Source organism: Fundulus heteroclitus, unplaced genomic scaffold (assembly GCF_011125445.2).
Source record: "Fundulus heteroclitus isolate FHET01 unplaced genomic scaffold, MU-UCD_Fhet_4.1 scaffold_70, whole genome shotgun sequence".
Taxonomy (NCBI): Eukaryota; Metazoa; Chordata; class Actinopteri; order Cyprinodontiformes; family Fundulidae; genus Fundulus; species Fundulus heteroclitus.
The window spans coordinates 200808-215121 of NW_023397143.1; the positions used below are offsets into that span (position 1 = coordinate 200808).

At 41.2% G+C, this 14314-nt stretch overlaps 1 protein-coding gene across 1 annotated transcript; it reads left to right on the top strand.

The window, feature by feature from the left end:
* LOC105935836 (TBC1 domain family member 10A) lies at positions 1-13841 on the top strand. The gene is made up of 9 exons (XM_012876420.3): positions 1-670; positions 5480-5579; positions 5703-5810; positions 6120-6226; positions 7632-7746; positions 7876-7941; positions 8528-8717; positions 12520-12674; positions 12775-13841. The coding sequence occupies exons 1-9, from the start codon at positions 495-497 to the stop codon at positions 13156-13158; spliced, it is 1401 nt and encodes a 466-aa protein (XP_012731874.2). The 5' UTR covers positions 1-494; the 3' UTR covers positions 13159-13841.
* The last annotated feature ends 473 nt before the right edge of the window (positions 13842-14314 follow it).

Sequence of the window (14314 nt, forward strand, 5' to 3'; positions counted from 1 at the left end):
AGCAGAGACACTGGATGTTTTGTTTACTTTCTCCAGCCAGGCTGTTTCTCTTCCTTGTAGCCTGTGCTAACCTAAATTCTTGCTGACAGCAGTGATACCGGCCGAAAGTGTCAGCTGACAACACTATTACCACGTTAACTTCGGAGTTAGCCGACAAAATAGTCAAGCTAATTTAACATTTTTTTTATTTTTGCCGGCCTGGCCGTTAGATTTCAATATTTTAGGGTTTAACCACATGGTGGAAATCGGGCTGTTTGCACGTAACGTTCATTTTTTGGGACTAAACCGCGCAGATTTAACAAAGAACGTAAACCTCTGAAGAGTTTGTTTAGATGGTGACCAGCTAGTCTTGGAGCTAGCAGGTCCCGCAGGAGTTTAGCCACACAAAAAAAGCAGCGGACGCCTTGAATGGGAAGCTTTTAATTAAACTCACGCCGAAGTTTCAGACTCACTCTCGGCACCCGTCTACTTCCACCGAGGTAAATGCCGTCCGAATGGCAAAAACGGAGCCGGGAAACGGACTGGAACATGTCGCCAGCGCGGAGAAGCTGACGGAGAGCAACGGGAAGGGCGGCTCGAACGGACCGGAGGCAAACGGCTCCATCCCCGGGGAGAGTCAGGTGGACAGGTACGGCTTCACCGGAGGATCCCAGCAGTCCGCCGGAGAGCTGTAAGTAACGTTTTATTCTCTCCAACGAGAAACACTAATGTAGAAAAATATATATATTTTATTAATATATAATTAAAATGTTACACTGAATTATATTGTCAAACGCTTTCGGCGGTTTGCCTTCACACAAAAAGGAGCTGGATACTTTATTGGCTTCCCACGTAGTTTTGGGGCCTTTTTACTGGACGTGATTGGCCATTCTTCCACAGGTGTGTTGTTCAGGTCAGACAAGGTGTTTCTTGCAATGGCGCCTGGCCAGTGTAAACTGCAGAAGCATCAGTTTAGCATTTCATCCCATTATCACACTTTAATTTGTTATCTGCCAGTAACTACTTTCCCCATACTAATTGTTTTGTTTGTCAATACACGAATACATGTACACCTTATTCCTAATATGATTGCACAATGAAAAGGAGTTGCCGTTCAATTAAAAATGTTAACTGTACTGTCATTGGTCTCTGCACATTAGATCGTTAGTAGCATTAAAAAATCAAAACGATAAGCCAAAAGATGTTATATGCGTTTACGTAAGTCTTTAAAATGGTTTTCTACAGGCAGCTTTACTACAACAGTAGAATAAAATCCTGAAATTATGGCTTTTAGATTCAGTGCGCCACCCCAACAGTTTCTTGGGGTTGGGGCCAGGACTCTGTGTGGACCAGTCAGCTTCTTCATCATTGACTGAACTCGATCAACCATGTCGATATGCACCTTTGCTTTATTTATTTATTTTTGCACCTTTGCTTTTCATGTTGGAACAGGTAGCGGCCATCGCCGAACGCGTGTGCCCACGGGGTTCGGAGCACGATTGTCCAGAATGTCTTGCAGTGAATGAAGCGTTGGGATTTCATTCAGCTGGAACTCGCTTCACGATAACAAATTGTGCTGGACGATAATTTTTTTTTCTAAAACGTATTGTGATAAATACCATACCATACCATACCAGCTTTATTTATAAAGCACTTTAAAACAACCACAGTTGATAAAAAGTGCTGTACAATCCAAAAACACAACAAAATAAAAATAATTATAATTAAAAGTAGATTTAAAAACAAAGACATACACTTTAAACTAGATCTCACTGGTGTTGAAAGCCAAGTTAAATAGATGGGTTTTAAGACGAGCTTTAAAATCATATTATTGTCACTGGGAGACCTTTTTCAACTAATATGATAATGGCATAATAACGCAGGTACATCCTCTTGACCTATCGGCTCAGACAAATTAAGCTGGTGGCGTCATTTGAAAAACTCCCACCCTGCAACGGTTTAGCTTTGATGCCAAATAAATTTCTTTTCAAATTTCTTTTTCCCTCACCATGCTCTCCTTTTTAACTTTGCGCATGGGCCTACGTGACACAAGCTCACCCCCAGTAAACTTTACGTCTGGAATAAAACCTCCAGGTCAACTAACCTAATGCGCTAAGTCTTATTAGCTTATTATTATTAGCTAAAAGCGAGGAGCTAATAGCTAACAGCTCCTCACGCTTCCTCCGAGCCACCCTACCACTGCTGTCAGGATTACCTAGGGCTGGACGATATAGGGAAAAGCATATCGATAAAATAGAAATCATATTGATAATTATCGACAAGTTCAAAACATATATTTCCAGTGCAGCCCTGGCCATTTTATGCTGTTGCTTAGCGACATATTTTTAGATACAGAACACATAAACACTGAATTCAAACTCAACCTTTTTATTCCACCAACTTTTTTACCAAAATTGCACATTTTTATAAAAGAAAGAAGAACGTGTGCCCTCTGGACTCTTTGAAGGGGGCGGGGCTTGGTGAAGGAGCGTTCCGGGTCTGCGCTTGTGATTGGTTGGGAGACAATAATGATTGTAACATTAACCAACATGACTAGAACGCAAAAGGAAGGAAAAATGTTCTTCTCTTGAACATTTGATTGACCCCTTTTTTTTTCTATCATCTATACACGTCTATCGATCGATATATATATTGTTATTGAATTATCGCCCAGTCCTAGGATTACCCCATTTTCTGTGGGAAACCCTTAGCAAGGTTTAACCCCTCCTACAGTGAGAAAACGAGAAGGGAGCACGACAGCGATGCAGCGTACTGAAGATTTGTTGATTATCGCGACAGGCCTAATGAGTGCAGCTACTCTACAATGGAAACCCAATCAAAGTCACCAGAATCAGAGCTCATCTAAAGGCCACATGAAAGCTTGGAGGTCTGTCTCGGAGAGCAGCTCTACTCGGTTTTTTCATTAGCTGCAGTGTAATGGTACCAGCCCACATTTTTTTTTTTAGTTCCTTCTTGTTCAAAACAAGCAGAGCTGGAGTGAAAATGTAACGCCACGAGACGGCCTTGCCATGATGACCACGCCCACGAAGTGAGTCGAGCCAAGTAGCGCTGACGGGAAAGAGCCTTTAGTGTGAAGCAAGGTTCCTTTAAGGACTTAATTGTCGGGTTTCACCCTGTCAGAGTACAACACTGGAGTTCGCCGAGCTCCTAAGCGCGACACGTTCATTCAACAAAAGTTTAAAGAGGCCGGCAGTCACGCCTACGTGATAGAATTCATTTGAAATATATTGAATTGATTATTACATTTCTGATCTTCCAAAGTTTGCTTTAATCATTCCAAAAGACACCATTTACCCACTTATCAAATGATACATTTTGATACTTTTTATGATTTTATTTTGTTACTACTCACATTAATGAGAATTAAAAAAAGTATAATAATCCTGTGCCATTGGATAACAAAGCACAGATCTGTATCTTATTGCCGTAGGGGAGCAGAGGACAGGAGATGAATTCTTTAGACTGAACATTGTTGAAGATTCTCCCCTCTGCATGTTCATGCTAACAAAAGAGGATAATAGTTACAGCCGTGGGTGGCGTAGTTCCCGTTTTTAATTTGGTTATTGATCATCGATGCGTCATTCAAGCTTTCTCCCTCGGTGTGCATGCAAACTACAGTGCGGCCTGTGAAACTTTCACAATTGTGTTTTCCACAAAAATCCTTTTACCGGGGATCTGTCCTCCTGGGAGAAGCTTTCGCAAGCTTTAGCCAAGGCGGCCCTCTCGCTCCAGAGTCAGATGAGTTGCATTTGGGGGGGAAGTTTCAGCTGGAACCGAGTCCTGACTTTCACTTTCAGCGCTGCATAACATGGCGGCGTCTGCAATGTGTCCACCTGGATTTCTCTCAAGCCTGGATTCAGGCATCACTGAAGGTTTTTTTTTTTAAATGGTGCTTCAGAATGTGCTTTGAAACAAAAAAATGACATTCCTCAATGTCATGTTTTAATCACAGATCACGTAACGGATGACTACAGTGATTCATTTTTTTTAAACAATTAGATGCACAAGTTTTCATTTATTGTGTTGTGGATCCAAACAGGAACAAATTCTATGTAAATCCTAACATTTATGAATACATCCGTACTGATATTTGACTAAATGGTTTTGTAACAAGTTTTATCCTTAATGCAGGCTTCTGGTGTATTTTAGACTGAGCTGGGTCATCCATTTTGCCAGAATTGCTGGAGTATATTTCGTTTGCTTGGTTTCCATAGGAGGAAATGGGCTTTTACGCTTAGTCCACATATTCTAAACAGGGCTGAGGCCTTAGGTAGCTTTAAGGTAGTGAAACAGTCCCACATCATGATCCTGCCATCACCATGCCTGACTGTGGGTTAGTCTTCTTGGATTTAAACACCCCACCTTCTCTTCTCCAGACAGGTCTTTTGTCATTGTGGACAAATAAGTGGGGGCTCGTGAAAATGGCTTGTAGCTGCTGCGCTCAGACGTCTGAGAATCTGCCAGGCAGGAGGCCTAGAGGAAGCCCACAGATTAGATCTATGGATAGAAGACATTAGGGTTGGACGATAATTCAATATCAATATATATTGACCGATAGACGTATATCGATGATAGGAAAAAAAGGGTTAGTAAAAAGTTCAATAGAATAACAGTTTTTTTTCCCTTATACATTCTAGCCATGTACATTAATATTACAGTCATTAAATCCTCTCAACCAATCACAAACGCCCCCTTCAGACAGCACCCGTTCTTTTTTTCTTTCTTTTTAAACTTGCAGTTTTGGTAAAAACTTGGTTGAATAAAGGGTTGAGTTTGAATTCAGTGTTTGCGTGTCCTGTATCTAAACACAGGTCACTAAGCAACGGCATAAAATGGCCAGGGCTGCACTTATAATATATGTTTTAAATCTATTGATAATTATCAATATCGATCAATATGATTTCTATTATATCGATATACTTTTTTTCTATATCGTCCAGCCCTAGAAGACATAAAGGTAGTTGGTGTGAGAGAAGATGATCAATGAAATAAGAAGAGATGGTGAGAGTTGACAGATGAGGATGGTAAAATCTGCAGTTGTTTAGGATTGCTCTCTTATTTAAAGAAAATCGCAGATAATTCAAATAGTGCTCCAAATGTAAGTGCTTTCTCTAGGATGATCTTTAAACCCTGGAAAGGGAGTGGGTAAAGTCAATCATAGCATCCATGCTCCTCGGGAATTTTTTAACTTTTGATTAGAACTATGGAAGTGTGTATAAGAAAGAGGGCGCTAGCTTTCCTTGTGCTCTGCTGCGCGTGAGGACATCTCTGTGCGTGAGATCACGAGGAGCTAAATTGGGGGAAAGGTTCCCCTCGGCTTCCTGTTTTTCCTCCACTTCACTCCGACGGCTTTGCCTGAGGCAAGCTTCCTGCATGAAGTAGGAAGAACGTCCGCCCTGCTGACGGGCTACGTCAAAAGGAGGAGACGGTGAATAGCCAATTTGTCTGAACACTGTTTGTATGGATTCTGTCTTCTCAGCGCGGAAGAAGTCCCGATCGGCGTGCTGAGGCAACGGGAAGCTAAATGGCTGGAGATGCTGAACAGCTGGGACAAGTGGATGGCCAAGAAACACAACAAGGTCTGCTGCATAAACCCCACTGACCTCGTGAAGAGATTACAAGAAGCTCTAGCTGTGTTTTTTTTCTCTTGTCATTTTATGCATGAGTTGTGTATGATTAAGTGTGTTTTTGTTGAATAAAAGGTGAAAGAGCGCTGTCAGAAGGGGATCCCTCCGTCGTTACGGGGCCGAGCCTGGCTCTACCTCACTGGGGCCAAAGTAAAAAGGGAGCAAAACAAGGGCAGGTTTGAGGTCGGTGCAAGATTTATGGTCCCCCTTTTACTGCACTCATTAATCAACAGGGCCGTAAACACATCAGTTTACATCATAGATGTATCAGCCTTTGCCATCTGTACTGGAAAAGTCAACACTGATGAGAAACTGTCGCCGTTTCTCATGTCCAAACTCAACGTGCGGTACTTGACTAGATCTTCTGCAGTTGTCCTTACATAACGTCCTTCATTTCCTTTTTTTTTTTTTTTTAAAACTACAAGAACATTGAAAAAATAGTTTACCAATGTGGTAAATGTTGCAACAGCTGAGCGAATTGATGCGTTTTAGGAACTGGACAACCAGCCAGGAGATCCTAAATGGGTTGACGTCATTGAGAGGGACCTCCATCGACAGTTTCCTTTCCACGAAATGTTTGCAGCCAGAGGAGGTCATGGGTAAGCGGTCTGTTCGAGCGTATCTTCCCATGTGTTAATACTGTGCCATACAGTAGTACTCGTACCCTTTAAACATTTCCCCATCGTGCTGTGTTTGTTGAGGGATTACGAGAGTGTGGAAGGGAAGGAATAGCTCTGGGAGTTTTAGGGCAGGGGTTACCAAACATTTTCTGTTGTGAACTCCTCCTCCCTACATCACAACAAAACCTCAAAATGGTTTGAAAATGTGATTTTTAATGTTTACTCATTTAATGCAGTGAAGCCATTGGTATTGGTGCTTAACCAGAATCCCTTTTACATTTTGAATACATGTTATAACAATGATGGATTCTAACAACTGGCATTTTTCAGCAAAGCCACAGTTTATATGCTATATAATATAGCAACAAGTCTCAAAAGCTCCTGCATACAAAACAAAGGCTGAAACAATCATATTTGCTGCCTGCAGACACAGCAGGAAGCGAATATAACTAGCCATGAACCTCATCATCAATAAAAATTCAGAGACCCAAAATAGACGAGCTGAAAAAGTGGCAAAAATAACATCAGGCCATTGATATTAAATACAAATTACAGTTGCATAACGTTTTATACTCTTTCAGGAGGATGTTTCATCCGTAGACATTCATAGCTAGGTTTCCGCAATGCACTGAAGCCTTTGCTCTGAGAATTACCCAGAATCCCTTGCTAGTCATACTGCTGACCGCAGATGGAGGCCAAACTGCAGATGGCACTGTTGTCCCTTTTATCAGGATTTATATACACACACCTGTGCTGTATATTTGGCCCAAAAAAACTAAAAAAAAAATAGGCTAGGCATGTCACCTAGCTTCCCTGCCCTAACTGTTGAAAAGCCTTCCCACATGATGATGCTGCCACCACCACCATGTTTTCAGGTGCTGGTGTTGTGTTTCAGATGAAGTACAGAGTTCACTGCAAAAATGAAACCAAAAGTAAGTAAAATTTTCTTGAAATTAGTTTATTTGTCCCTGATATGAGATGGTAATTAAGATTGTCTGCCAATGGAATAAGATTTTTGCACTTAAAATAGGAACAGTTCATCTCCATCATCCTATTTCAAGTGCAGGACATCTAATTATCTTATTTTAGGGGTAAACATACTCATGCCATTGATAAATAATGTTGCTTACCTGCTCAAATCAAGGACAGATACACTAATTTCAAGAAAAAAAAATCACTTATTTTTAGTTTTTGCAGTGTTGTAGGTTGAGGAGCCTCATGTTTGCTGTGTCTCCAACGTGACTTTTGGAAAACGGCACAAAATCCTTATTAAAAAGCCCTGAAGCTTGTCGTAACGTTAGAAAATGTGGAAGATTGAAAGAATTCTGAATTACTTTGTGAGTCTCAAAACGATGACGTAATCTCCCGCATGTTTCTCATGCAGGCAGCAGGATCTGTTTCGCGTGCTGAAAGCTTACACTCTTCATCGACCTGACGAAGGTTACTGTCAGGCTCAGGCGCCTGTCGCCGCCGTCCTCCTGATGCACATGCCAGCCGAGGTTGAGCATCCTCCAATGTTTCATTTCTCCTATAGGCTGTTTTTTGTTTTTTTTTTCTACCAGCATAGTTTATTGCACATTTTGTGTTTTTGTAATTGACTCTTATCCATGGATTTTGTTTGTTTTTAGGATGCCTTCTGGGTTCTGGTCCAGATCTGTGAAAAATACCTTCCTGGATACTACAGCACCGGGCTGGTACGTCATAAAACCCCTCGGGGAACACCAGGGCGTCACCTGAATGTCCCAATGTTCATTATCTACCTGAACTCTTTCCAAAAAAGTAAAAAAAAAAGCAACTGGACTTCAACATCTTCAACTACGGAAAAAAAGTCCAGTTTCTTTGTTTTTTACTTTTTTGAATGACCATGACCTGAATGACTGAGAATCTTCACCAGCATACTACCTGAACTCTATCAGGTGGTCACTTATTAGCAGAAATACAAGAGATATTGTTCTAAAATCGATATATAGTCCACAAAAATGCCAAGTTAAAGGAGCCTTAGTGTTTAAACAAATTGAGGGTGTAGTCAGAGTTTGTCAGCCAAAGTAAAAACAAACAGCCCTGTTGTGTTGCTGTGGTGTGGTTTGTTGTGGTATGTGTTGCATGTGGTGGTGTCAGACTTGTCAGGCGAGTATTTCTCTCACTGCATACCGATAAGCTAACAATCTAATCACACAAGGTGGCTACCGGGCCAAGGACATGATTAGCAGACAATCAGATTATGCAAAGACGGAGGAATCTGTTGTCTCCACACCCACCCTTTCCCGTCTTCCCCCACAGGAGGCGATCCAGCTGGACGGGGAGATCCTGTATGCTCTGCTGCGGCGGGTGTCCGCTGTGGCTCACCGCCACTTAAAGAAGCACAAAGTGGAGCCCATCCTGTACATGACCGAGTGGTTCATGTGCGCCTTCTCCCGGACTCTGCCCTGGTCGTCCGTGCTGCGGGTCTGGGACATGTTTCTCTGTGAGGGTGAGGCCCTGCAGGGAAGAATCCCTTCTGGTTAAAACGAAGGAAAACCATGGCACTGTTTTCCTTAAAGTAGTAGTAATTATATCACATGTATGGGGGAAAAAAAAATAAAAAGGTTTGTGGCAGAAATGTCACAGATAGCTGTGACAGATTGCTACCGCTCCCTCAGCATTTTTATGTGTCTTTAGCAAATAAATATCGCGTAAGCAAACAAATCAAACACTGACCCGGTTACAGAAGTAATATTTAACATTGATATACATAGTTTGGTAAATTCAACCATATTTTGTTTTGACTTTGGTGTAGTTTTAATATTTTATATTAGTTGTCTACTTTCACTTTTTGTTTTGTTTTTCAAACTTTCAGAAAAGACAAAAATATCCAAGAGCAATGTGTTGCTGTCACTGTTATTCACACCGTCCAATGTTTGGCCTAAACAAAAACACTGTCACTCTGATGGAGACATTTCTTATTTTTTACGTTTCTGAATAGATACAGGGGAAAAACAATAATTTCTTCTGCAGTTGAACCTAAAAAAAAAAAAAAGAAGAATTTAAAGGGTTGTTTACATTAACAATAAATACCCAAATCAATGAGTTGCGTCAGCTCAAAAACATTTATTGACCTTGTTAAGGGAGGATGCCTTAGGAGTTGGAATAATTGCAGATCAAGCGTTGAAAGATTGATTCAGTTGGGATTACAAGATCTTAGAGAAGTAGATTTTTGCTCCATCACATCTATAGATTCAGACGGCTGAGTGAAAACCACCAAGAATTTAGGTCTCAGGTTTTTTTTAAGTGCAACCCTGTGATTCAGGACAACTAAAGCGTTAATCCAATAACGCCAGTCCTGTCAGTACAGTGGAGATCTCTCTGTGTGTGGGCGATATGGCTCACCACCCAGGGTGCCATTTTCTGAAGGGTTTGCAGAAGTACCTAATAATAATAATAATTCAGAGATCCAAAATAGACTACGCTGAGGCGTGAACCGTCCGACGCGAAGCAAAGCAGAGCTAACAGTCGGGCATTATCCATCACATATAATTTAGGAGTGGAGATTATGAAGGCTACACTAAATCTGAAATCCTGGACATTTTAGTATTAAATATTTAACCATATAAAAAAAAAATAAAAATAAAAAATCAATTCCTTAAAACCTTTGTTTTATTGAGTCAGTTTTTAACTCCCTTTGCTCCTCAACATGAGACTAGCCTCCCTATTAACTATTTGTGCAGGATAGGCTGTTAGCGTTTTCTCTGTTCACCACTAGTGTTTATATCTTATAGCTTCCCTTATGAAAAAAACGTCAATTTAGTGCCCTTTGCTGCTGCCAGTCCTTTTTTCTTCTGTAGTCTCCCTCTCTGCTCTGCAAGTGGTCCGGCACACAACTTTCTGTGAATCTTTCTGCACTGCTTCTAATACATTTGCAAAATGCAAAGGAAGTGGAGTGGATAGCTATCCGTTCTGCTCTCTTTGCTGCGACTGCAGGCGGGGTTTGCAGGACGAGGCAGCAGAAACCGACTACAGCTCTTGGGGAAGGGGTAAGAGGCTCCCTCAAGTAACGAGACAACCATTGGAGCTTTCACGTAAACTCCCCAATAACACAGAAAAAATACTTTTTTTAGAAGATAAGAGCGTGGGTCTCAAAAGTTACTAAGTTTGCACGGTCCTGTTGTGACAGAGATAGCCTCATAAAATGACAGGAGAGGTGTGTGTGTGTCTGTCTTTTCCCTATCACAACTGCAGTCTGGAGGAATTGCAGCCAGGCGGATACCTTAATAAGCAACATGAATGGCATGGATTGTTTTTTTTTATCGAGAGCGAGCCGAACCTTTGCGCCGGGTCAGGCCGCCGCCCGGGAGCAGAGAGAGGGATAGGATAAAAAATAAAAAGAAGAAGCTCTTGTCAGCTCTAAATTTACATTTGTTCATCAGGAGGGAGTAAAACAAACACTAGTGTCGTTAAGTCAAAACAGGCACCGCCCATCCCTGAGTTTCCCCAACCCTGGTCCTCAAGGCACACTGCCCTGCATGTTTTAGATGTTTCCCTGCTTTAACACACCTGATTCAGAAGATTCCAGTTCAGCAAAAGCCTGTTGATCAGCCATCAGTAGAAATGAGGTGAGCTTTAGCAGGAGAGCGTCTAAAACAGGCAGGGCAGTGTGCCCTGAGGACCAGGGTAGGGGAAACACTGGCCTATCCAGCACAACTAGTTTAAGATGTTTGTTTAATGCTAAAATGTCCAGAAATTCAGATTATGTGTACCCAATAAACTCCACTAATACATTTATATAAATTAATATTGACACCCATGCCTTATATTATTTTATTTAAGCTATATTTAACCAGGTAAAATGTTTTGTTTTACAATTTTTAAACACTACTACTTTTCATGACATACTATAATAATACGTTTTAGTTATAATGCACTTTACATTTCAGATAAAATCTCAAAGTGCTACTATAGGGGGTTTAAAATCAGTTCACAAAGTATAATAAAAAAACAAAAACACAATGGAACACCATAAAAGCAAAATTGAAACCATATGTATTAAAAGGCATACGTGCGCTTTGCTTAATTTTCCTAGAACTTCTTGCAAATTTCATTTTATGTCAACTAGATTTCAATTACATTCAAGTCAAACTGTCAAAGCAATGTGTCATTCTGCTTATAAAAGTTTTGACTTTTAAAAAGGACCAGTTTGGTGTTTTATTTTCAAGATTATAACCAATGAAAACCCTAAATTCAGCATCACAGAAAATTAGAATATTACTTAAGACCAATACAAAAAAAAAAAAAGATTTCCAGAAATGTTGGCCACCTGAAAAGTATGAACATGAAAAGGAGGAGGATGTCCAGCACTCAGTACTTAGTTGGGGCTTCTTTTCCCTGCATTACTGCAGCAATGCGGCGTGGCATGGAGTCCATCAGTCTGCTCTGGTGTTATGAGAGCCCAGGTTGCTCTAATAGTGGCCTTCAGCTCTTCTGCATTGTTAGGTCTGGTGTATCATATCTTCCTCTTCATAATAGCCATTAGACTTTATATGGGGTTAAGGTCTGGCACGTTTGCTGGCCAATTAAGAACAGGCATACCATGGGCCTTTAACCAGGTACTGGTAGCTTTGGCACTGTGTGCAGGTGCCAAGTCCTGTTGGAAAATTAAATCTGCGTCTCCATAAAGTTGGTTAGCAGCAGCATGAAGTGCTCTAAAACTTCCTGGTAGAAGGCTGTGTTGACCTTGGACCTCAGAAAACCCAGTGGACCAACACCAGCAGATGATCAATGGTCGTCTTTTTGGACCACTGTTGAGTCAGCAGTCTTCCCCAGGATTGTGTCGCCTACAGAACTGGACTGAGAGACCATTTAAAGGCCTTTGCAGGTGTTTTGAGTTAATTAGTTGATTAGAGTGTGGCACCAGGTGTCTTCAATATTGGAGCCTTTCACAATATTCTAATTTGCAGAGATACTGAATTTGGGGTTTTCGTTAGTTGTCAATTATAATCGTCAAAATGAAAAGAATTACGCACTTGAAATATATCAGTGTGTGTGTAATGAATGAATATAGTATACAAGTTTCACTTTTTGAATGGAATTACTGAAATAAACAAAACTTTTTCATGATATTCTAGTTATATGACCAGCATCTGTATATCAGTGGTTGTAACACTGCAGGATCTTAACCTCAGGCTCATGTGAAAAGAGATTATTTCGATTTATATCTACATATACAGTTGTGACTGACTTTCTTTTGTTTCATACTCGTATGTCTGCCGCGTGTTCTGATCCCCGTCTCTGCTTCTCAGGAGTGAAGATCCTCTTCAGAGTGGGCCTGGCTCTCCTGAAGTGCTTGTTAGGAACGCAGGAAAAAGTGAAGTCCTGCCAAGGTTTATACGAGACGGTTGAGCTGCTGAAAAAGATTCGTCCAGAGTACATGCGTGAAGCCTTCCTGGTGCAGGAGGTAGGGTTATTCTGTTGTAATCTTTACCCGTTCGCTCGCCGTTTTCCTCGATCTGAAGCCCCGCCCACCCCCCTCCTGTGTCTTCATCCGCACGTTTCAGATCATAGACCTACAAGTCTCTGAGAAGGACATTGAGAAGGAACACCAAGCTCAGCTGCGGCGCTGGAAGGAGACTCACGGAGATCTAAGCTGCAACTCCCCTCCGAGGATGCACGGCGCAAAGGCCATCATGGCTGCCGAGCCACCGAGCCGTCAGGAGCTGAGGCAGAGACCCACCATCGTTGTCGAGTCTCCTTCGGCGTCAAAAACGCAGGCGGCGTCAGAAGGCGAAGCAAAGGGAAGCATGAAGCCCACGAAGGAAAACGGCCATGCAGCCGTGCTCCCAGTTGCGGACCCTAATGATGCATCGCAAGCGCTTAACCACATGACCGTCCAGGGGTCCAAAGAGAGTGTGAGCAGCGGCGAGCAGGACACGTACCTTTAACCAGGCGAGGGTTACACCAGTTTATGCCACACTGCTCTCTTCCTGCAGCGACACTCGTCAGATTTCCGTCACTGTCTTTAGTGACACGGTAAACAATAAAATCTGCACATTTTCAACATATTTGAAGCCTCAAACCGGACTTCTTAGGTGTTCTGACTCCTATTTGGACTTCACGCTATTTCACCCGACTAAGCAGATGCATCCAGGAAACTCTCAGACTGGTCGTTTTCATGGACGATGGATTTAGATGCGTCATTACTCTATTCTGAATCAGAATATTGTTGACCATGAATGCATAGAGGAACACGATTTTTACCTGTGAGGGCGAATAATTTCCATACATATGTCACCATTGGGCAATTCATAATAACAGATATTGATTCATTCTAGGTCAAAACGTCCTAATCTATGGCAGGATATTCTTTTCTAGAACATGCTGCCTCTTTTGTTCTTCTGTTTTTTCTACATTATTCACTATATTTCATCCGTTCACACTAACTCACAGTTTTCTGGTCGTCACAGACTCGTGCTGGTTCTGTAAAGCTGTCGTTGCTCACCTTGTCCACACGGGGGCATCCTTGTGCTGTTTCTGAGACGTAGCAGGTGGGGCTAAACCTGGAGGAACAAAGTGCAACGAAGGGGGCTTTTTGTGTCAATATGCCAAAGATTTAAGGTTCATATTTTTTTTAAAATATGTTGAAGATATTTGAGAGGAGGGTTTGGGTATTTCTAAAGAGTTCATATTTATGCGTTTATAATGACATGTGTGAGAATGTTGAACCTCCTTAAGGTTTGTGGTTCCTACAATTTAAAATTTAAAAAAACAAGCTGATAAAAAATCTGATTTAAAAGCTTTTATCTAAATTAATTGTTCAATGTTACCTGCAGCATTTTTTTTAAGTCTGGGGAGCAATAAGCGTGTGATAATCAGCCAAATGTACATTTTGATTCATCATTATCATCATTATTATTGTTATTATTAATGTGGTATCAAATGAAGGAAATTAATTCAAATGAAGAGTTATGCAATCAACGTTTGCCAGTGCTTTTTATCTCAATGTCTTTTCAATGTGTTAATTGAAACAAATTTTAAAGAATTTAAAATTATATTTGTGTTTTTCTTGTGGTTCCTTTTTTCAAGGAAAACTGAAGCTAA

Excerpts from the sequence above, each read along its gene's own strand:
- LOC105935836 (XM_012876420.3), top strand. The coding sequence starts at position 495 with ATGGCAAAAACGGAGCCGGGAAACGGACTGGAACATGTCGCCAGCGCG. Across the intron at positions 6,227-7,631 it reads GCAGCCAGAGGAGGTCATGG|GCAGCAGGATCTGTTTCGCG; the intron begins GTAAGCGGTCTG and ends TTTCTCATGCAG. Across the intron at positions 8,718-12,519 it reads GGACATGTTTCTCTGTGAGG|GAGTGAAGATCCTCTTCAGA; the intron begins GTGAGGCCCTGC and ends TCTGCTTCTCAG.